Raw genomic sequence first — 24,071 nt, 5'->3', positions numbered from 1 at the left:
AAGCAAGAAACCTTGTCAAACATGAGCCTGGAGCACAGTGTTTCATGTTCAGGCTGCTTGTAGAAGCTTTTCAGAGACCATTGCTCTCAACATGAAGGTGCCTTACATAGTATCCTTATCACAGTCTTTATTAATGCAGAGGGGTGGAACCAGGATCAGAGTTAATGTCATATGTATTAGTAAAGGAGGAAGAAAGGGCGTTCAGCATGATGCCCACAAGGGAGTACTTGTTAGAGGATGTTTTCAAAGCAGGAGTTCTCACCTACACAGGTTGGCAGGGGTTGATCCCAAGCTCTTCGCTCCCCAGTCAGGCAGACCAGCACCCTGCTGCCCCGCAGGGTGTAGCCAGGGTCACAGCTGAAGGATACTGAGCTGCCAGCGAAGTGTCCCTCGTCATGTACCTTGTAACCAAACTGTGGGATGCCAGGGTCCTCACATTTAATGAGTTCAAAACCTGGAGTGGGAGAAATAGCATCTGTTTTCATCCAGTATCTAACAGCCAGGAGATATTAACACAGATCAGATCATAATTTTCTTCTTAAAATCATTTGCTGAAGAGAAAAAACACCATATTGAACATCAATATTTTTTTAATTAATATCTGAATGAGATCCCACAAATCTGGTATCTCAGCTTGGATCCAAAGTTTCTGCATCACCACCGCCTCACTCACAACAGAAAAGGCTTGCTGACATTATCATCTCTCCCACTCCAACTCCACTTGAGACTACCAAGATCTTTCTGGAAAGGACTGTTTCCTCTGGTCATGCAACTGCAACACAGAAATACAACACTACATCTCAGATTCCCACCTCACAAGCATATGGGTCTTAAGACTTACTGGAAAATTGCAGCTCAAAGCCTTTACTCGTGTTCTCAGTGTTGGTGATGAACTCGAGCCACATGCTGCTGGAAGTGCTGTTGATGCTGGTGCTGAGCATTTCAGAGCGGCTGAAGGAGCCCAGCAGGCGAGCAGAGCTATTGCTGCCATCGTAGACCTGGCAGGAACAAGAAACACAGACTGGAAAACATTTTTTATTTGCTACTTCAGGGACTAAATCATCCCTGAGTGCAAACAGGGACAGGTCCTTTGAAGCTGGTGAAACTATCCCAACTAAGAGTCTGGCTTGATGAGACTGGTGCCACTCATCTGAGGAGCAGGATTCACACCCTGGAGGATCCACATCCTTCTCTTTACATCTAAGCTTACACTGCACTCAGGGCTCTGTTTTCTGAACCAACCTCCTTCCAAAGCACAGCTACTGGGAAAAACATTTTCTCCCTATAGTGACTCATAGATGTGCCTTAACCCTGCTATTATTTAAGAAAACACATTTTTTATCCCTTTCTTTTAGATAGCATGATTCTCTATGAGGATAAAGAGCAACTTCTCACTAGTGGAGACTGATAGCTCCTTTCCTCAGGAGCAGATGAGAAGTTGATGACAAACCTGTTGAGAGAACACCATTTCCTCCACAACGAGTATGTTCTCTGCATTAGCTGGAAATCTCTCTCTTTCCAGTCATTTGTGAGCTGAAAATATGTGGATCACACCCATCTTGCAGTGCAGAAGTATGGCACTTAAATAAGGACAGAGGCGTTCTCTGGGAAGATGGCTTAGCACAGCAGCACACATCTTGTAATATTAATGTCTGCTACAAAACCCATTTCTTTGTGGTTAACAAACTCAGCTTGGATTTGCCTCCTCCTATATAGAGCCCTGAAACTTGTAAATGCAGATTAATCTGAGTGTGGGAATGAAGAAGAGCTTGTCTGGAATTCTGCATTTAAATAAACCCTTTTTTGGGGACAAATCAGCCTTGATTCTTGAAAACACAAAAATAATGCTAAGCACCTCACACTTCCTCATGTGTTAACAGCTCCTCTGTACAACTACGCAGACAAGAGCTGAAGTTTAGCTACAAACTAAACTGACATTCCAACGAATCTCTAGATCTCAGGGAAGACTTCACAGCAGAAGGTGCAGTGATACAGCAAAGACATCCGCATTTTTAATGGACAGAGGATTTGTTTACGCATCCATCTGCGGACTGAAGCCTCAAATAAGCAGCCAGGCTGAAGTGCACAAGACATTCACTATTGCTTCAGTGCCAGAGACTGCTGTGAGCTGGTGAAGTTCAGAGGTGCTGATTCCCTCAAATTATACAGTATGTTTTCAAGCACAAACTAATGCACAGCAGTGACATGCTGCTCAGTGTCCTTGGGCTGGAAGATATTGTTTCACAGCTGTATCACGTCTTGTCTCCCACTCCAACCTTAGAGGGGATGCACACAGACAGTGTCTTAGCCCAGCTGCCCTGCCTGAAGTTCAGTCTGCTCCATGGGCATGTTGCTGCTGTGTTCAAAACTGCTGTGCCGATCACAGAACAATGCAGCATGCCGTGCTTCACTGCCTGAGACACAAGAATTACCTTGAGGACATCTCCTGCCTCCAGTTCAAAAGTCCTGGCTTTCAGCTGGATCCCCTTTCCTGGCTGGGTCTGGATGGAGTAGATGCACTCATGGTTGTTGTTATAGTTTAGTGGATAGTTGGGGGACAGCAGAACACCTTGGGTTCCAGTTACAGACGAACCACATTCAGCTATATAAAGACAAAAAAACACATTTTAATTATCCCATTGTACTCCAGCCACACAACACATGCAGGTGATTCCTCCATCAGCCACAGATGCTCTCTCCTTCCTATACCCATCTGCTACCACATCCATGGGCTCTATTTCCAAGTGCAGTCAGTAAACAAAACAGTGCTTAATAGCACTTCTATCATCGTTAAACCTCGGGTGCCTTCTGAGAGAGATGAATGCCCTCTCCTTATGCAGACAGGGAAACTGAGTCACAGGAAGTTGATGTGCTCAAATGCTACCTTGGGACCCAATTCACAAAACCCTTCTAAAATCCCTGGAAAGCCACCACCTGCTCAAAGCAGAGCCTATGTTCATGTTCCTTCTAATTCATGAGCCAGAATGTAAAAAAGTATTAGATTGAAATGTTTAACGTCTTTTCCATACTTATACAAAGCTCCTCCTATACCTATAAATAGTATAGAAAAACAATGGTATTCAACAGTCAACATGGCACATCATTGACTGCTGTCCCAATGTGCTGCAAGAGCCAGAGCTCTCTGTGCGGAAAGACATGCTCAATGGAACCTCCAAACTATTAGGAATGTTAAAGCTAAGGCTGAATTTCAAAACCTTCCTCAAAATAATGTTCTGAAAGCTAAGAGGGCAAATTTTGGCCTCATTTGTTGTTAATGCTGCCCTCAGCTCGCCAGGTCATCATTTGACAGTATTTTAAAGGACCTCTTGCCCCTTGCTCCCTGTGTTTTTTTCTTACCAGCTTTGCACCTAACAATTACAGCCGTTCCCCTTAGAAAAAGACAGACACTCAGGGATCCTCTGGCCTCTCAGTGTGGGAAATGAGCTCCGATTTATGTATCTTTGTTTCCTCCCCAAATGTCACTCAAGAGAACCACAGTGGGCTCGGGTTTTTCTGTGGCATAGACAAAACTGACCTTCCTTGTTCATATGACAAGGGGCTGGAGACGAGGGAGGAGATGCTGAGGTGGGAATCCCTCCATACCTCTCATGCAGGGAACTGGAAGGACAGGGGTAGTTAATGTTACTGCAATTCTTTCCCCCTTCCCTGGGATGAGTTTATATCCCACGACAGGTTACAAAATGCCATGATTCTAGAAAGAAGGAAATAAGGAACGAAGGAAAGAGTCCTTTCCCTGTTGTTATTCACCATGATCTGCTGTCTGTCCCTGTTCCATCGCATTCTTCTAGTAAGACTTCTCTCCTCCTTCACCAGATCTTCTTCCTTTTCTACTCTATGTAGTGTGAACAGCATTTGATTTTGAGCCAAATTTGAAGTTAGAAGATTTGTGAGACTCCAAACTTGGCAGAATGAGCCTCTTTAGAGAAGGAAGGGAATGGCAGCTTTGGAGGTTCAACCTGTTTTGGATGTCAGCAGATCACAGTTTAATGCTTCCAGAAAATAGCAACAACCATCCCTCACCTTTGCATTTTATGTGTTTTAAGGGCAAGCTTTTAAGACCACAATCTCTCTCTCATAAGAGCATGGCACAGTGAGCGTAAGAGGACTGCTACGGGCACGTCCTCACTACATGAAGCAGTGAGCAGGCATTCAAACAGCAGCACTGCTGCTGACAGCGACAGCGCTGAGCTCCACCAGAGCTCGTGGCACAGCGTGAGGATGAACTCCTACCTGCTGCTATCCCAGGGAGGAAGCAAAAGTCTGCAATGCTTCCATACAGCTAGAGGGCTTGCTTGCAAAATGGCATCCAAAGGATGTTCTCCTGCTGCCAGCAGTGCTGCCTGGTCCCAGTGCCTGACCGCAGCCAGTTCACTCTGTGTATCCATAATCCCTCAACATGTGTAAACCTGCCTTGCAACCACCACGTGCTCAGGATTTTTCGCTACTCCCTGATTAGCTCCCACATGAGCAAACCACAAGCCATTGTTTTCTCGGCCTATTTACCCTGAAAGATTTCCAGCTGTAAAACACTGGCTCCCTGTTCCTTTGGGTCCTGGTGTTTTGCATGCACAGCTGGGGAGAACCACTCCAACTTGCCCTGGAAACAGCTTTTCTGATTAGCAAGCTCTGCCTCGTCTCTGTGAGCCCTTCACAGCATACCAAGTTGCTGGAGCTGAGGGAAACCATCACGGTGCAGCCTTCTGCATGGATTCTGCCACCTCTGCTGGTCTTCCAGAAACGCACTAGAGTTAAGTAAGGAAGCAGCAGCAGATACGCCAAGGGGAGGTACTTTGGAAGCAGCTTTCTCCTCCTCTTTTGCCTTGTATGAAAAGCAGGACATTCACTTTAGCACAGGGATGATGCTGGAGACCTCACCACTTGGGATCTGGTCTGAGGCAGCATTTGGTGGGGAGCAACCCTACCCTGGAGAGAGGGGTCAGCCAAAGGAACAAACTACCCTTATTTCTTTCCAGACCCATTTCTGGAACAGAAATTGAATACAAAGTGTCTGGTCTGTCTGGCAGAAACAAAGCTCCTGTGGTCTTAAGGGGTACATCTCCAGTACCCCTATATATCCAGAGTGAGTACGCAGATCTAAGTGTGCAGCAGGGACATTGTGGACAAAGTTGTCACCCTGCCAGCAGAGCTCTGTGCAAACCAACGGACACTGAATTTGACCCATTATTATAAAACCAACATACTAACTCAAACCAGCTGCAGTAGGGGACTGGGAGATGAAGCCACTGTGTCCACTTAGTGATGATGTCTGAGGATCAAGTTTAAAGCTTTGTTAGGATTCTTTCTGATGTCTATTCCCCTGATTAGCTTTCTCTGCAACCTGATTATTATTCATGCCCTGAAGAGGCTGCTTGTCACAGCAGGATGATGCAGCCCTTTGACCTAAGCATTAAGCAGTGCTGGGAAATGAATCCAGACTGAGAAAGCGGAGCAGGTCTTGCTGGAATGCTCTATTTACAATGGCCCTCAAAGGTCCCTACCACAGATCAGGAAAACCTACCTAGCAGGCTTTGCCAGAGAGAAAACAGGTAAGAGATCTGGTCTGCCTGATTTGAGTGAATCCCTCATGGCTCTGGCAGCAGCAGAGCATTGAGCAGTTTCCTACTTAGTAAACTGTACAAGAAAAAAGTATGTTAAAGCTTTCTGCTAAGGCCTGAAGCACCCTTTTCCTTTCTGCTTTCTTGCTGTAGCACGTTGCCGCTTCTGTTCTTTCACACTAACCATCATGCTTGGTGGGTACCGTGGGGTGGGCAGGGGGCAGCTCTGCAGACCCTGCCATGCAAGCCTGTCTGTGCCCATCTGCAGCACAGACGACAGCCATAAACCAGCTCTGTGTTGCAGATGAAGACTTTCTCCCCTGTCCCGAGATTTATTTATTAGTGTAAATAAGGGCTGGAGGGGTTGCAAAAAGGACTTGCAATAGTTACGAGGAGATGAAGTAAAAGGTGTAAGGTGCAAGAAACCTCTGGAGGGTAAGGGAAAGGAAGAAGCCAGAGGAAGGTTCCTAGACATATCCATACTAACGTGGAATTTGCATTGCTTAAGATTGACCACACAGAAGCAGCTTTTGCATGTCTGGACTATTAAGCTTTACAGCACTCTTGATTCAAAAGGAGGATGGCCTTAAAACCATGCTGTTTCTCAGAAACTATCCCAAAAGGGGTGATATCTCTCCCGTGGCTCACGATTCATCCACTCATGCAATCACTGGGGCTGCAGAGACATCAGGTATCTGCTGAGGAGCGACCCAACCTGCTTTGTGCTTGGTGGACTCCAGCCCAAGAGAACCAGAGCCCTTCTGCCCGTCCCTGCCATCCCCACACATACTTGCAGGTCTGAAATCTCATTCCAGCTCCCTCTCCCCCACCTCTGCACCAACCACCCTGCGAACTGTAAGATGCCATCCTGGGGGACACCACCCATCCCTGCCCACCGAAACCAGCCAGCACAGCGTAACCAACCAAGCAAAATGAAAGCACATGACCACCTACCAACACACCTTGGCAGAGGCGAACTCCACACACGCCGTCTCCCCCCGAGGCAGGTGATGCGGGATGCACCCTCCAGCCGGTACCCGGGGAAGCAGGAGAAGGTGAGGACATCCCCCACTCCGAACTGCAGGCCCTTCCTGATGCTGTAGGCTGGGACCTCCGGCTCGTCACAGGGCTCCAAATCATATTCTACGGGGGACAAAGGGACATTTATGGAAAGGCAAGGTGACGCCTCATACTCTGCTCTCCCTGGTGATGGTACCCCAGTTCCTGAACACGAGGATGAGGAGGAAGCTCTAAGTTTTGATCTAGCTACAGTGAAGCTCTGCAAAGGAGGCATTCATGAGGATGTACATCCTGTTTGAGCCATGAAGACCAACTTGGGTTTCACTCTCAATATGTAACCCCCAGGGCATCACCAGGATAATCACAGAATCATAGAATCAACTACGTTGGAAAAGCCCGTCAAGATCATCAAGTCCAACTGTTACCCTGAGACTGCCAAGCCCACCACTAAACCATGTCACTAAGGACAAAATGATCTCCCCTCATGGCTGCCCCTGCTCTCCCCTCATGATCTCCCCTCACAACCACCCCTCACCCCTTATGGCTGCCCCTCTCCCCCTCCCACCGATCTTGACTTAAACCAGCTCAAAATACAGCAGGGCTCATTTTCTGTCACTGTTGTCAGACAAACAAGAAAGTGACATCAGTGGTTACAAAACACGATGGAAATTTGTCATTCTCCCTCTGGTTTAGTCAAACGAAGATGAATTGATCCGGACAGGATTTCTGCTGCCTCTACATTACTAACCCTGGAAATGAATGAACGCCGCATCTTGCTTGGGGAATGCAAGAGAACATGAAAGCTGCTGCTCAAAGAAAGGTCAGGCAGCATTCTGGCTAATAGTCAAATACGTGCCTTCGACCACAAAACATTTGATGGAAACCTCTTTTGAGGGTTATTTTTTGAGAAATAACAGACCTGCAAAGTGAAAGAATGCACATATATATCTGACGAAAGCTAAAAACATAACTGATTCCCATTTTCCACTTTCCAAGATAGAAGTCTCCAAATATGTTGAAAACAATTGTTATAGTTAGAGGCAATTTTTTTAAAGGCAAAAAGCCTTTTCCATTCATCAAAATGAAAGTCAATTGGAAACTTTCTGACTAGTTTCCATGGAATATGGAAAATATATACTAGTATATACTAAAATATATACTAGTTTCCATGCAAATCCCTAACTTGAGAGGCCAGAACAAAAGCACTGGAAGCCAGTTCTCACTGCAGCAGGTCTGATCTGCATCTGTGGCAAGAGAGCTCTGCCTGTCAAAGGCAGTGAGCATCTCAGTACCGAGCTCCACAACAAAACTGGTCATTTCTCTTCCACACCAGCACACTGAATTTGCAGCTGGTGCCCTCCAGATTAAAAAGGATGCTGAGATACAGGGAAGAACAGCCCCAGTGCAAAAAGCTTCTCTCCATTAGGTGATTGCTTTACAGAACAGCTCGTCAGGGCACTTGAGCAGTGCAGATTTCTGCAGTGTGTGCACAGGCAAATGCTTCAGCAGTCATTTGTAGGACTCTGGGTTAAAGGACACCTTGTGCACTTCAAGCAGAGATTACCCACATGTAGCAATTATTTATTGGTGTGATGGTCTGTTCTGCATAGGAAAACGTGCCTTTCTTTGAGCCTCTCTCCAAAAGCACCACGTACACGCTGCTCTTCATTGACAACTTCTGAAAATACAGAACTTCATGTGAAGAAACCAGCATTTTGTTAATCACTGTCAAAGGCAGCATCAGAAGTAGCTTGGTTTAGTAAGCAAAGGGCTGATCTGGCTTACTGGAAGTTCTCAGGGCAGAGGCCAGATCTCCACCAGCACAGCAGGGTGAGGAAGGTTGCGAAGTCAGCAGAAACCTGCCTCCCCCGATGCCCTGCCCTGTGCACCAAGAGGTCTGCTCTCATCTGCCATTACAGCAGGTCAATTAGAGCCCAGCAAGAGAAAATGCTGCTCCCAGTTCCCCAGCAATGCCAGTGGGCTCATGGAAACCTGGCCTCGGCTGCAGGAGGCACGTGTGACATCTAGGACAGGCTGAAGCCAGCGGCAGAGGCTGGGTCAGTGGATGAGCTCCAAGTGGAGCAATGAATCAAAGGAAAAAAGAGAGACCAGACGGACAGTGGGAGTGACCAGCTCTGCCTTGCCCCTTATCCAAGAAGTCCAGATTGCTCAGCATTGCCTTCCAAAAGATCCCATCTGTCCCAGCTTCCCATGTTAGAAATGCTGTACTTAGTGCAATGATCTTCCTCTGATAAACAGAGAAGGAAGGCACCTGGAGGGAAGAGGGACAGCACAGCCCACGAAAACATGAGCTGAAACTCAGTCCATAAACATAGCAGAAAAGATGATCAGGTGAGGAGGGAGAAAGCAACAAACACATCTGTGGTGAGACTTAATTCCAGTGGGTTCAATCCAGTCATCTACTGGGGCCCAAGGCAAAACTGCTGCATGTGGTGACATGGGGACTGCAAGGAGACTATTTCTTGGGACATACTGTGGTTTCATGCTAGAATAATTTACTGGGGTAACAAGAAGAGTGGCTATCAGTGACCCAAATCCCATGTAACTGCATCAACAGAGAATTATTCACAAGATTTGCAGAAAAGTGGGAAAGGAAACAATGAAGTCTTTGCCCACCCTTATCCCTACCTGAGAAGGTGATGTTGAAACCTTCATAGGACATGGAGAAGTCCGAGATGAAGCGAATCTGAGCAGAGAAGTTTCCAAAGAGCCCTGCACTAAGTGGGGCAGGGAGCCGAGAGCCCGTCAGCTGCTTCAGAGGCTGAGCAAAGCTGGTATTTTCAGTGATCAGGAGGTAGTCGTGGCCATTCTCCAAGTGAAAGGTATGGAAGGTGAAGAACACACCTGCAAGGGAGGAGAAAGAGAGATGTGTTTGTGTGGCACCCCTCTGTCCCAGAGCTGAAGCCTCTCCCCTCTCCTTGAGACGACACCAGTATCGATTCCCTGTTTCCCAGTAACAGCAGCCCAACCAAGAACAAAAAGCACACTGAAAATCATGGACACGTTTATGTTAGAAAGTAAACAGATGAAAAAAGGAAAATGAGGGTATGGTACAAGGCCCAGAACAGAGAAAGGCCGTTGAGATCTTCGATTCCTGTGCCTTTGTAACACAGGAACAGAGACGACGCAGGCTCGCTCGAGGGACCGAGCAGCAGCAGAAAGGACCAAGCTGGTAGCTTAGAGAAGTATTTCATTTTAAAAGTGTTGACCTTTAGCTAGAGAGCAAGAGCAGCAAAAGCTGCAGTTATGAGGACTTGAAAACAGCAAAACCAAGTACATTCCAGATGGAATTCATACTTAGAAAAATAGGACTTGAGCCAAGTATCAAGGTCAGACAGGCTTTTCCAGAAGATGAAGTATGTCAGCAGCATGACTGCAGGGATTGGATGGGCTACGATGGACTGGCTGCTGGTCCCTGGAGGTCAGAGGACAACACGAGCGATTATGCATGAACAGACCTGTGTTTCCTCAGCTATACACAGCTCATAAGCTGTTCGTGCGCATCTCCCAAGTAAGGGCTACTCCATGTGAACACGCTCCCTTCCCAGCAGCACACTACAGCTTGCTCCAGGTCCCATCCCAGCTCTGTCCTGCTGGGAGGGGGCTGCTACTGTCCCTTCCCTCCTGGTGACCCGCTCCTGGGATGGGCTGTCCCCTCCGGGGAGCACGGTGGGAAGCACACATGCAGACCGGGGCAGAGAACGCAGCATCAGGCTGCTCAGCCCAGCTCTTGCCAGCTGTAACACATCTTAGAAGCAAAGCGAATTCCACTCTTCTATACCCATTATACTGGCAAAAATAAACCCCACAACACATCCAGCTACAGAAAGAACAGACAAACATGGGGTAACTATTTTGTTTCTTCTTCCAAATTCAATTTCAGCTATTTGAAACATTCTGCTGAGAAGACTGTGACCTTGCTGCATTTGTAAATGAACAAGAAAGGAGTAATGGATTACTTAAAGCATCCTTCACACCTACAGACACAAAATAGTAAGTACTTCAGGCTTGTGCAGAAGCCTCCAGCTAGGTGATTTTTCATGCTGGAATTCAAATGCAATTAGAAACACTTATTCTCTGGAAAATAAATTCCATCTTTGGAAAACAAAAAATGGCAGCGCCAGCTTTCAGAGAGCAGAGTAAGGCAGGATCTTGTATCAAAACCCCTGTCACATCATCGTCACACAAAGTTAACAAGCTAAAGCAATGCCTAGCAATAAAAAAGCCTCTTTGCATTTATATGGCTTCTTTCATCCGAGGATCTTAGCATACTGAGCACCCACGGGGCAGGCTCTGAGCCCATGCTCAGGCTGAATCGGGCTTTACTCTCCTCACACCACCACTAAACCCAACAAGGCTATCTGCAGAGACACAGGCTCCCCCGTGCAAGCCCGAGAGCTGCGATCTGGTCTTCATCAGTCACAGCCAGAGCCCTTCCTCCTCGCACGGATCAGGACTGCCCGGCGGCATGACCAAGTTATTTCAGTTAAGCCAGTGATTAAGAACATGGAGCCTTCCAGGCTGGTGAGACCCAAGGGCTGTCTTGCTCTGCATCCCATCCCTGCCAAAGTACAGCATCAGCTGCTTCCCAAGCGAGCACAGGAAACCTGTACATAAGGATCAGAGAAATAATCTCCTCCTTGCTCCCCATTAATTTCTGGAGATCAGGATGTGACCAACCTAGAGATTGATTAAAGCTCTGGAGCATGAGATTTAATATCCATCCCAACAGGTTTTTGTCAGCATCAAATTATAACTCTGAATATTCCGTTTATCCCTATGCCTATCCAATTTCTTTTTGAAGGTTTACTGGTCACATGCAAGCAGTTTCCTTCCAAGAAATGAAGGTCAGAGGGGCTGGTAACCAATACAAAGCCTTTCCCACAGAAATCACTGGATTGGGAAGAAGCAGAGCACACAGGGTATCTCAACAGCCTTCTTTTCTCTCCATCTTTATCCCTGCTCAGCAGCTCCTTGCACTTTGCTCATCTCCAGTGTCCCAGGCAGAAGTATTTGTGTGGCCCACTACTTAGTGATGACTGAAAGGGGTCTCAGCTTTGACAATCCCTTCATTATATCCAGGTAAATAAGTCTATGGAGCGTGGCAAAGACATTTTAGTTCCACTGTTCCCCACAAAACTCTATAAAGGTAGGAAACGTGGAATGGTTTCCAAATGTTTGTTATTCTTACCAGCAGTACAGTCAATCAAAAACAGTATGACCTGTTTTGGCCTGAAAACTTGGGTGAGAGTGAATACAAAATGTTTTCAGTTTTCCCTGCTTATCAACTGACAGTAAATTTATACCCTTGGTTTTACAAAACCCAACCTAAGGAACAGGAATCACTCCATCAAAATGAACACACCAACAGAGTAACACAAGTGTAATTCAGTGCCCAGGAGTAGGAGGACAGCCCCTGATTCCACGTCTTTTAGAACAACTCCAACCACAGGGCACGAGGCCTCTCCAGCAGCAGAGCCAGTAAAAGACTGTGTAACTGTAGCCATAAGGGCTAATTATAAACTCATTTTAAAGGATTTGTGACTCTGATTAAACCTTTGCTCCAGTCTGAAATTTACTGTGGCACAAAATGCCGCTGCAAACGCAGGCCTGGTTTTGGTTCCTCCCCCCCACCCCTTTTCTGTAAAAGAAAACAGCAAAAAAAATTATAGGGAAAATAAATCACTTTGAAGTCCTCAGATTAAAACTAATAGACTCTCTTTAAACATTTAAATACCTTTAAAATTAAGCTGCTTTTAAACTGGAATTGTACAGCTCTTGAGTCCATGAAGTAAATCAGTGTCTGCAGTCATGTAAAAATAACTATTATAACAACAACTTGTTTAAATTAGGGGACTCATGTGCTGCCCATGTGTGAGATGTTCATAAAGATCTGGGAGTGAATAACTTGAGCCCAGGTTTTATTATGCTGATCACCCCTGCTCAGCCACTGGCTCGGCAGGGAATAGTTGGGTGGCCTGGGAAGTACAAGCTCTGAGCTCTGTTCTGGTTTTTGGGAACTGAAAGCCTCCCCAGGCCTGGGGCAGCAACAGTGGTGCAAGCCCAAGCAGTGTAGCATGAGCAAAGTGGCTGTGGGAAACTAGAACAAGAAAAATCAGGTACAATGGCAAACACTTAAGTCATGTAAATATAACACCAAATGTCCCCAGTGATCACTGATGGATCCCGTGGTGTCCAAGAACAGGGACCTGAAAGGCAAAGCACAGAGAGAAGACTCATGATGCAGATAACTGGGAATGGGGTTCAGCTCCACCTTTTTTTGAAGCCTGTTCTGTTCTCCAGGGCCTGAACGAATTCCATTTCAGTGGCTCTGGCTCAGGATCACACTGTTCTACTGCTCTTTACCGAGGAGTGAGAAGGAACGTTGCAGGAATGCAGAAGAGAGCTGGGAGAAGCTTGTTGCAATGCATTACACACCAGCTAATGCAGCGACAGCTGGGAAAGGAGCTCATTAAGGAAGGCAGGATATTGTTGCAAGAGAAAGGATGTGTACATGCACGTGTGCATGGGTACGCACGCTCCCACCAACACAGCCCAGCAGCTAAACACATTTCACCATCTCCCACCAAACAGTGGAGAAAAGGGCATCTTCCTTTTTCATCTCCTTTCACTGTACTGGGAAATAAGCAACTTGTCTGAACCACGGGGTTTTCCTGACACGAAGTCGGCTGTATGCCAGCTTATTATAACTGTACAGCACCCTCTATTTAACCTCTCCTCTCGCTCTAACCTCTAACTGGATTTGGAGATTTCCTGCATCCAAGCAGCTGCCTGGGTGAAGCTTTCCTAGCCCAGAAAGCTCCACAGGCACAAGGGTGAGCCTACCAGGGGGTGCAGCACTGCCCTGCAGAAGGGATCCCACCCGTGCTTCAGCTCATTTCCAGCGAGAACAACCGTGAAGGAAGGATATCAGCAGTGGGTAAGGAGAGGGATGAAAATATCAAACCAAACACAATATGAACATGCTCCTTTCATTAGAGATTCTTCTATTCCAAACAGTCAGCGTCTTTTCTCAGAATCTTATCCTCCCCTTTCCAGCACAGCTGTATAGGTAAGAGCAGTTGAAACTCTTGTCAGAGACACCTGTACATTTTCAACCAGCTGGATTTACAGAGCACCTCGTGGTTTGATCTTCCAATATTCATTACCTGCAGCTAAGGCCAGAATTCCTAGAAAAAGCTGCCAGGCTTCAGTCTGCTAAAGGTAGGACCAGTTTTTCAAAGAGCTCAACATCCAGCCTCTCCCAGTGTGATAAACATGGTCCAGTTGAAGATGGTGAGATCCAGACATGAATTCTCTGGATCATCCAGAACTAAGGAATGGGTGTTTCCTGTACTACTGAATGGGCCACAGCAGGATCTTTTACAGGACAGGGGACAAAAAGCCCCTAGACTTACGCAGACATATCCCTGCTACCAGAAAATACTCCTTGTTTTGTCAAGCCTTGCTTAGCTTGGTCAGGAGACTTTCTTCTGCTGTTGTCATAAAAGCACACAGGCCATCAGACTTGCACTTTCTCATATAAAAGAGTGTCAGTTTGCTGTGTTATGCTTAGCTTAGCTACATGATAATGCAGTGCCTCATCAGAGAGCTGAATCCAAGGCAGAGTGGATTAATGAGGAGCGGTGGATTGCTGCTACTCAACAGAATACTTTTCACAGCATGTGATAGTTCCCTTAATGCACTGTGCTGTTCATTGACAAGTTTATTTGCTGTAATACAAATGGTATTTGCAAAATTGGCTCATGATAGCTCCCGTCGTGCTGATATCCGGTACAACGAGACAGTGGCATAAGAGCCATAAAGCTCCATAAAGGGTTTATACCCTTTGTGCTTAGCCCAGGCAGATACTGGCTGGATGAGGAGAAATTACCCCCTGCCCTTGTACATAAAACTTGTTCTCTAATCCTCAGTGATCATTTTCTTGACATTTTCCTGCAAGATAAAAGACTGGCCTGCGTTGCACAGGAGAGTGGACTAAATAGATCAGCACTTTGCCTCTATGCTGGCAATGCTCCTCACCAGCGGGGAAATGAGAGCTGCAGAACTAGGACAGAGCTGGAGACAGAGAGCACGTCCCATGGTGGTACCCACCATTACTGAGAGACAAACTCCTGGTTTACACAGGGAGCACTTGTCTCCCACTGACCACCATCCTTCAGCCCATCTCTAAAACCACTCCAAGCTAAAGGTTTCTCACCTTTTCCATGGGATGTTTCTATTGTCCACGTGCAGTTCAAGTTATTTGGATAAAAATCAGGGAAGCCTGGGGACAGGATGGTACCACTGGAACCACGAATGTAACCTCCACATAGAGCTGCAGTAAGAAACAATAAAGAAAGAATTAAGTAATTCAAACTCCATCATCAGCTGGAAGAATCTCAGCTCTTCTGAATGGCAAAACAAAGGCCACCCCATCAAAATCAAACACAGTCCACAGGTCAAATGCCATTGTGAGCTGTACAACTGCTGCTTAACTTCTGCCAATGAAGGGTTTGCCACCTCCTGCAGATGTTACCCTCCGTGCTCCTCACCCTCACAGCTGGGCAGCGGCCGGCTCCACTGGAAGTTGGGCTCACACTCCAGCGCTTCGCTGTCACTCAGGGTGTAGCCGGAATCGCAGCTGAACGTCACCAGTGCTCCCACGTAGAAATCATTCCCGTGGCGCTGGCCATTGACCGGGATCCCTGGATCCAAGCAGTGGTCCGACTGGAGCTTCACAGCTGTGGCAAACAAACCCACTCGTGTCAGAGCGCCCACTGGCTGCAGAGCTGCAAGGTGCTGTGACCAAACTGGGCGAAGTTCAACTCCTTCTAGGAGCTCAAAGTCCTACTGATTATCCCCAAAGGAAGAGGATGAAATGGACAGAGGAACATAAATCTGTTTCCTAAAATCAGTAATATCCCATAGATGCTAAAATAAATACAAAAATTCTAAGCAACTAAGCCAGAAAGCAGAAACTGCTCCTTCCCTTGCAGCAGCTTCACACTCTCCAGTCACTGCTAACTGCCTGGCAAGGGGGAAAAGCGAGCCCTGCGGGCTCTGACTGAGATCACTGTGCTGCTGGCAAACATGTAATTACACGAATAACTTCCACTTACTTTCATATCGGATCTGAAACCCTATGTCAGAGTGGCTTTTGTCAGTGGTGAAGAGGAGGTAGAGGTAGTTGCTGGTGCTGATGAGGAACTGGGGCACCTGAGTCCCATCATAGACACCTATCAACGGGGAAGAATAGGACCGGCCATCTCGCACTTCCAGGGTGTCATAATTCACCTCTGTCTTAAACCTGAAAGGGACACAAGAACAGGTCTGTGAAAAACCAGCATCACTGATTTTTCTTCACTGCAGTCCTGAATGTGCTCTAATGAGTGGTAGACAGCACATGCCATGGGGCAATACATGGTTCTGTTTCTATGGCCTGACCTTCAGCTGAGGGAGCATCTTACCGAGAACACGCCCTTCCCCTCCTACCCATTTCAGTTTCTGATCCTTTGTCTGCTTCTTGTGCTGACACCAAACAGCCTTTGCAGCCACAAATGCTAAATGCACAATCACCTCCCAGGCATACAGAACCGGGTTCAAGAAAGCTCAGCCCTCCTCAAACAGGAGATCTAGGGCAAGTCAAGAGACTCAGCACTAAGGATCCTCACTGCTGCTGCATGCTGAACATGTGGGAGCTCAGCCTCCGAAAACATGCCCTACGTGTGTCTGAAATAGCACTGCTAATGAGCAGGAGTTAGTCAAAACAAGAAGGGAAAAAAAAAATAAATCACCATTTCCCACCTTTTCTTCTGGAACTGAGGTGAATTTTAATGTCTTGTCAGGAGTTAATTAAAAAAAGAAGAAAAGGGAGAAAGAGAGAACGTCGCTGCCGAACACAAAGCTGAGCGGTTCGTTCCCTTCTCCCCTGGGTGGCTACAGCTCGGCACTGCTGGAGCCAGGGAGAACAGCTACACAGAGGAACCCCTTGAGAAGCCCAAGGTGAGCACCTGTCAAACGTGATCTTGATGGGGTAGCCCGGCTGGGCCTCTATGACCCACGCGCAGCTCAGCGAGTCCTTGTAGAAGCCAGGCCAGCCCGGGGAGAGGATGGTTCCGCTGGGTGATGTCAAGTGGCCCCCGCAGGGTGCTGAGGACAAGGACATGACAGAATTCAGGTACGATCAGATGTAGTCCTGCCCTCCAGGCAGTCTGTCCTGCCATGCAAAAGCTTTCATGCGTTACTGTTTCTCATATGTTAAAAATAATCAGATCCAGATGATCAACCTGGTCTAATGGAAGGTGTCACTGCCCGAGGCAGGGGGTTGGAACTGGATGAGCTTTAAGGTCCCTTCCAACCCAAATCATCCTATGATTCTATGAAATAACAACACTAGCTGGTAGTAAATTGCCTTTTCAGCTTAAACTGAAGATATAGCAGCCCGCTGCTGTATCTGTGGGAGTCAGCAGCCTGACCTTGTGCAGTGGCTCTAAGGAGACAGGGTATAACAATAATTATTAGATATAAAACCAGAGAAAACTGCAAGGTCAGTTTGCATTTCAGCAGCTGCAGGTGCCAGAAAATCCTTCATATTTGTGGTAATTGAGTCGTGTCTTTTCTACCACGAGGGACATCACAAGACTCTGGCATTTATTCCACACTGTGGTCCCTTGTGCCATCAGCAGAATCTGAAGGCACATTATCATCTCTTCTGGAAAAAGCACACTGGATCTGATGGACCAGAGGTACAAAATCCTATCACCCTAAATAACTGCAACATATTGTCCTCTAAAGAAATCAAATGGGATGGAAAAATGTGTCTGCTTCTGTTCGTGTTCCCCCTGCTCAGCACTTTGCAGGATTCATCACCCTGGTGTTTCTTTATGTCCAAGTCCATGGTGCTGCTCACACGCGTCTTGTGTGGCTCTATAAACTTCCTCTTTGTTTGAAAAGCTAATTAAAATGTTCACTTAATCAAGTGCATAGAGAAGGGTGAGCCAAAGAAATCACCACTGTGATCACAGAGGAAAAGCACAAGTTAATGGCACAAGGTTATCAAAGCTTCCCAAGATAAAAGTTCATTAGAAGTCTATTATTTAATGTATTTCCCCTTCTACACTTACAAATACACAAACTTCAAGGCTTATGCAAGCAATGGAAACCCTGAATTAAACCTGAAGACATTTTAGTGTCTGCTGATTGCAAAAGAAAAATTATACAAGATTATAAAAAAGTTCAGCTCCTTTTATGTAAAAGCTATTGAACACAATTGATACCTTCTTCTTTCAATCGGAAAGACAATGGGGCTGATTGTGCAATTTCTGCTGCTCATCCACTTGAACAATGCATGACCAAATTATTTCTCAGTATTACAGTACTATTTCTCAATAGCACAGTACTTGTTATTCAAATTACTGTAAATACCAGTGCAGGGCATCACTTCCCTGGGAACAGAGGGCAGAGGAAGACTTTTCACGTCTTTTTTTTCCATAGCAGAAGCTTTAAAGGACTAGAAAAAAGTGAAATCTGTATTAAAGCCTTTCACTCAAGCCACCTCGCACACTTCTGGGTTGGCTATTGTAGCTGCTGTGGCCAAGAGATGTAAATGCAAAACTTCCGGCTCTCAACTGTCAGAGTCCATCAGACAAGACTGATACTGAGCAAGACACGCTGAAGGGACATGCATGTTCACTTCTCACAGTCACGATCTGTACCTTTTGCTTCTTTCATTATATAACTATTATACATTTCATTATATAAATATTATACATTTTACATGTACCAAAAATCAGGACAGAAAAAATGTCACTGTGTATCTTCCTGTTCTCTCATTCCCTTCGTGACAAGAGTAGCAGGGAAGCTTTGAGTCATCAGTAAACCAAAGCCTTTTATTATTGTTATTAGAAAAACGCCTGTTGTAACAAGAACAGAACTACTAAAAATAATCCCCATCATTCATTTCACAGAAAATCAGAAAACAAACCGAGTTCAGTGCTCAGTGGTTACTGGCCTGGCTCTTCCTCCTCAGCAAACAATTCTGTGTAGACAACACCTTCCAGAGCTGGGTGAAATCCTGAGAAGCTGAGGGTTAGAACTAAGTCCAGGAGTCCTTCAGCTCTCAACAAGAGCCTCTGCTTATATGATGGCAGCACTGTGCACCTTCCCTATGGGTTGTCTGACTGGGACCTCGACAGAACTGTTATCCTTTTTCTCCAAAACACCAAGGATCATTCTCCCTCCAGGTTGCATGTACAAACTAGTAGGAAAGATGATAAAACTCACCTTCACATCTGAGCACTGCGTTGTTCCAGACCACATTTCCTTCCTTCAAGATACAGGTGATGGTTTCTGAGCCATGGGTCCTAATGAAGCCCTCATCGCACAGGAAGGACACTGAGCTGCCAAGCTGGAGGCTGTCACCAAATCGCTTTCCATTCACAGGCACGCCAGGGTCAGGGCATTCATTGTGCCTAAACGCTGAGAGGGAAAGAAAAGAGAATAGCGAGTTTCTGCCTCTGTCCAATTCAAAAGTGTGCTGGACCACAAACTTAGGAATTAAGCAATACTTTCTACATAGGCAGTAGTACTTGTTCTTGCTCCTAGACAGTGGGATGTCCTCACAGGGAAGACCAAACAGCATGGACTTGAATCTGACCCATCAAAGCCACTGTGTTCCACATGGACAAGTCAGCCTGTGGCAGATATCATGTCACCACTTCCTCTCTAAGACACCCAAGTGCATGTTCCCACCATTCAACTTTTCATCTAGTTGAACTCACTTAGATTTTTCTGTCCCCTGTCTCTATTGCAAGTGTTCATTTGCACCCTGAGAGAGGAAGGATGAGATTAAAACCATTTGCCTCTAAGAGGTGCTGGGATACAGCAGCAACAGGGGCCAGAAAGGAGCCTGCAGAACCAAATCGTTGTCTTAGCCATCTTTCACATATGAAAATACACAAATACTCAAAATAAAGACTTTAAAAAATTCTAAAGCATCTGCATAGAGGGAACATCAGTTAACCATTAAGGAAAAAAAATGAAAGCATTAAGGCGCTGCAGTTAAAAGTAAGGGTCCTCTCAGCATACTCTGTGAGTGACTGCCATGTACCTTACCTGTCATCATTACTAGGATAAAATGAAGGACACACAGCAATTATCTTTCTAGGTGTTGCAAAGTTGCACGTGGACTTGCACAGTCACACAGCCCTGTTTAAAGGCCTGTGCTTTTCCAGCAGCTAAAAACTAGGCCAGAAAGTAAGTCTATAGCCTTCATTCCCCATTAAGTGCATAATTATGTACTAGATCTTCACATGCTGAGAGGTGGTCTTCAGAGATGAGCAGCATATTAAAGCCTCCAGATTAATTACACACACATGCTTTTAGTATCTTTAACGCACTTAACCAAATTCAGATGAGTTCTGGATTTCTTACAAAGCATCATTACTCTTCTAATATCTTGTTATATACACTGCTGAAGGGGAAAACACAGGCTGAAGCTGTTCTCTGTGCTCTGGTATCTGTCCCTTGTAGCAGTACGTTGTCTCCTCTCTCATACCTGAACTGGGATGACAAAGGGTCTAGAAAGACTCAGCAGCTCCCTTTCGGTATTCAAGCAGTCAGAACACATTAACTGATGAAAACTTGAGAGTCATTTACAACAATAAAAAATTTGCTTTAAAAATGTCTTCATTCAGGGGACAGCCACAATTCCCAACATGGGCACGTAACGTATCAGAGATGCATCCTGAAGGGACCACCAGCGTTCCTGGATGAGCTGTCTCCCCCTCACAGGATCCAGGACTCAATCTTGGCTATGTGATACTACCATACACAACCCACTTCATCTGATGAACCTTCAGCCTGCTGTAGTGTAGCAAATGATTTCTTAAGACCTCTGATTTTACTTTTTTTTAATAAAGAGGATTTGCAATCATGGCTCGAAGGGCTGTTAATTCAGCTTTGTTACTAAAAGCTATTGTAACAAAGTCATTTATCAGTTCTGCTGAATAGGTTTAATAATGCTCTTTAGAAAATTATAGGACTATATGAGGATAAAATTACCACAGCATCCATCTGAGATTTGAAGGCTGGTCTTAGGTGAAGCCAAACATCTCTGTGGAAGTTTCAATGCTTTATACTCTAAGACACTGCTACATGTTTCCCTTTAACTTCAAAGTCTTGCATGCTTTTAGGTGCCAGCAAGTGATGATAGGATTGACCGATGAATGCAAGCATCCAAGATCGAATAGTTGGTGCTGATCTGCACCAAGCTCCCCACAAAGCAGTGTCTCAGCCCAGTGAGCAGAACAGAGACATAAGAGGAGAGCAGAAAGCCCATGGAATGCAGCAAGCTGTGGGCTGGTGGGAGAACAGAAACCCTGGCTGCCCCAAGGATGGATAATCCAGGGGCAAACTGTGTCTTTCACACTGCTGGACAACACTTAAACTTCACAGCCAGGAAGAACTTCAGCAATCAGCTCTAAACTTGACACCAATCCTCAATTACCCAGCTGCAAATCTGAGGTAATCCCTAATTTTTGGATTTACTCAGGAATTGCAGGAGTTTTAGTGAGATCAAACTCTTCCCTATCAATCTCCACCAAGAATTTAGAGCTTGAAATGAAAACCAGAAGGAAGGATGGGGCACTTACTGGTGAAGGTTATGTTGAAGCCTCTCTTCTCCATGGAGTGGTCGGTCTGGAACTCCAGCCTGGCTACGTGACCGCTGCTCGTCAGAGAGGAGGGGATCTGGTTTCCTGAGAAGGTGCCCAGCACCGGGGATTCGGCAGTGCCACCATCCTTCACAGCCAGGAAATCAAACTGGGGCTCCACATCAAAGTCATTGAAAGCCAAGTGAATGCGGCTCTCAGGTTTAGCTATAATTAACCAAACACAGTGCAAGCTGCTTCCATATTCTTCAGGGTAATTTGGTGACAGCACAATCCCAGACGGGGTGGTGAAGTTGAAAAAGCAGGAAACTGCAACAAGAAATCATCATCAAACATGCAGCACAGCTCCTACAAGCTGCTCTGTCACGTTTCCCTCTCCCCTTATCCCCTGAGCTAGGAGATTCCTGCAAATTCCCAATTCCTTTGCTTCTCAGAGACAATTAAAGAAAGGAAGGGCTCAGTGCTCCATTCACTGCCTGTCGTCAGTGATTTATCTGTATGGGGAAGATGCGACTTCAAAGTAGTCTCCAGTTCCAGTTTGGGTTATTTGCCATTTTCCAGCCTAGCACAGGTTGCTTTTACTGCAGGAAGAAAATGTCACTCAACCAGGTGCGGATTTGCTAATTTGCAGGTGAATTCTCCTGCACATCCCTGAGAGAAAGCCCACATGAGAACCAAGTGTGTGACTATACCTAGTGAAAACAACATTAGCGTTAAACGAGTTGGCACAACATAAACCCGCGGTGAAGAATCAGCCACTGTTCCCCCATGCAGAACCCAAGCTCATCTGCTGCATCCCCACCCAAGTGCTGGGTAACTGTGGATGCAACTCTGAGCTCAGTGCAGGCTTTTCAGGGTACGTTTTAAAACATCTGCACTTTTAGCTTACTTTCTATTAGCTAAATACACTTTTCACCCGTGCTCCTCAGCAGATGTGACTGCAAGCAATCCCACTGCACTTGGACAAATTCCTCGCGTTCAGACTATGCCCACCCTGCATTAAATAATTGCACAGCAATAAATAATAATGCATTAAATAATTGATATAGCAATAAACTGTCAATGCCTTTGAGAACGAGCTGTGAATCAACCTGCCTTTGTCTCTATCTCCTTGGGCAGCTGTTTACACCTCTGCCAAATGGGCTCTGAGGAACAAAAACTGCTTGGTTTTGGTAAGGACTCTGCTGCACCAGGCAAGGAACAGCCCAGGAACCATCCCAAGCTTCCCCCAAGTTCCAGGGCCTTGGGGCAGCTCTGGTGGCCTGGAACCTTCCCCTTCCCATCACAAATAAATCACCGACTTCTGCTGCCTTGCAGCGTACCAAAAGGAGGCACCAAACCAGACTGCCATTCCCATGAAAATAATTAAACCCGGTCTCTTCAACTGAATTTGAGGGGAAGAGTGTGCATGGAGAAACTCTTTAGCTCTCCAGGGGTTTCAATATATACTGTATTTCAGCTGACAAGGTCCATTAACTTGAAAAAGCAAGGCTGCCTTTTAAGCGGTACCTACCCAATGTTGGTATCTTCTGTACGTACACTTTACTCGTCTCTTTCCCCACCATCACCCTTGGTAAAACCCATTACTTAGAACATACATCTCTCTAATTCCTGGCAAAAGGACATTGCATCGAGGATGAGGCTGGTTTTAGTTTGGCATTTATACAATTATTTGGTTCAATGCTCACCCTTCCTCTGTTATTTTCCCTGTCTTCCTTCAACACTTAATGGTTTCAGACCAAATAAGATGGACGTTACCATGACGTTATCAAGGCTAAGAGCTACACAATCTATTTCCTGCTCTCAGCAACAAAGAGAACACATTAAAGAGAAACAAACTGCAAAATATCCTCAGGATTTGGGCTCTTTACTAGATGCTAAAATATTAAGGGATGCTGTCAAATAATTCTGTCAGCATAAGCTTGGTATAATCTGCCTAGGAATAGGCATTGAAAATAACTGCACAGAGAAAAGTCTTAGTGGTAGGAACTCCTCATCAAAGGGGTAAATTAGCATTCATATAGGACCTACAGTATCACACAGGCCATAACAGAGAGGTACGGTTGCTAGCACAGCTATTACAGCACAGAGCTGCCGGCTCCTTTCGGGAAACAACAACAAAGAACTTGCTGACAAAAGAGAGAAAAGCAGAGTGAGGGAAGAATAGAAAATTAACCTTTGCTAAGATGAAACACAATGACAGATTAAAAAGCAACACACAAAAAACCACCCTCAACAGTCTCCACTGCAGGGAAGTAAATGACACTTTTGATTTTCCATAAAACAATGAGTGCAGCAGCCAGCCAAGCTGCAGGAGAAAGGCCACTGCCCCACGCACCCACATGCCCAGCCCACAGCCATGGCACCCGCGTCCAAGCCCTCCTGGGTGCAGCGGGGAGCTCGGATTCACCCCCCAGAGGGACACATCCAACCCAGGAAGCAATAACTGATCAGAAGGTTCATGGACAAGCTCATGGTGTCTGTGATATGAAGATTTTCTTGATCTTTTAAAGCAGGAGAGGTTTTTCTTCAGCATGAAGGGGGGGTTTTGGTCTGGGGCTGCACCAGGATCCACATCAGCCTCTGCTTTCTCAGAAGGGTTTTGCTTCTTGGATACTTGGATAAAAGCAGAAGCTGTTTATCTAGATGTCACAGACACTGCAATGTGCTATCAGAACGAAGAGGACAGGACCCTCAAAAGCAGGAAGGCAGCTGAGCGCTACCTGTCTCATGCTGTTCTGTGCATCTGAGACAGCTGGGAACAAAGAGCCCCTGAGGAGTG

At 46.0% G+C, this 24,071-nt stretch overlaps 1 protein-coding gene across 6 annotated transcripts in view; it reads right to left on the bottom strand.

Moving 5' to 3' along the window:
* CSMD2 (CUB and Sushi multiple domains 2) overlaps positions 1–24,071 on the bottom strand; it is a 283,054-nt gene that overhangs the window by 91,919 nt on the left and 167,064 nt on the right. For all 6 annotated transcript variants that reach the window (XM_030504566.2, XM_030504567.2, XM_030504569.2 and 3 more), the window contains 11 exons: positions 21,272–21,598; positions 18,903–19,097; positions 16,631–16,769; positions 15,740–15,927; positions 15,173–15,361; positions 14,839–14,955; positions 9,246–9,461; positions 6,531–6,719; positions 2,433–2,602; positions 842–998; positions 263–454 (listed from right to left, as the gene is read on the bottom strand). In XM_030504566.2, coding sequence (XP_030360426.1) covers positions 263–454; positions 842–998; positions 2,433–2,602; positions 6,531–6,719; positions 9,246–9,461; positions 14,839–14,955; positions 15,173–15,361; positions 15,740–15,927; positions 16,631–16,769; positions 18,903–19,097; positions 21,272–21,598 — 2,079 coding nt within the window. The remainder of the gene's footprint in view (positions 1–262; positions 455–841; positions 999–2,432; positions 2,603–6,530; positions 6,720–9,245; positions 9,462–14,838; positions 14,956–15,172; positions 15,362–15,739; positions 15,928–16,630; positions 16,770–18,902; positions 19,098–21,271; positions 21,599–24,071) is intronic.

Source organism: Strigops habroptila, chromosome 12 (genome assembly GCF_004027225.2).
Source record: "Strigops habroptila isolate Jane chromosome 12, bStrHab1.2.pri, whole genome shotgun sequence".
NCBI classification, from domain to species: domain Eukaryota; kingdom Metazoa; phylum Chordata; class Aves; order Psittaciformes; family Psittacidae; genus Strigops; species Strigops habroptila.
This window is presented reverse-complemented; position numbering and strand designations above follow the sequence as displayed.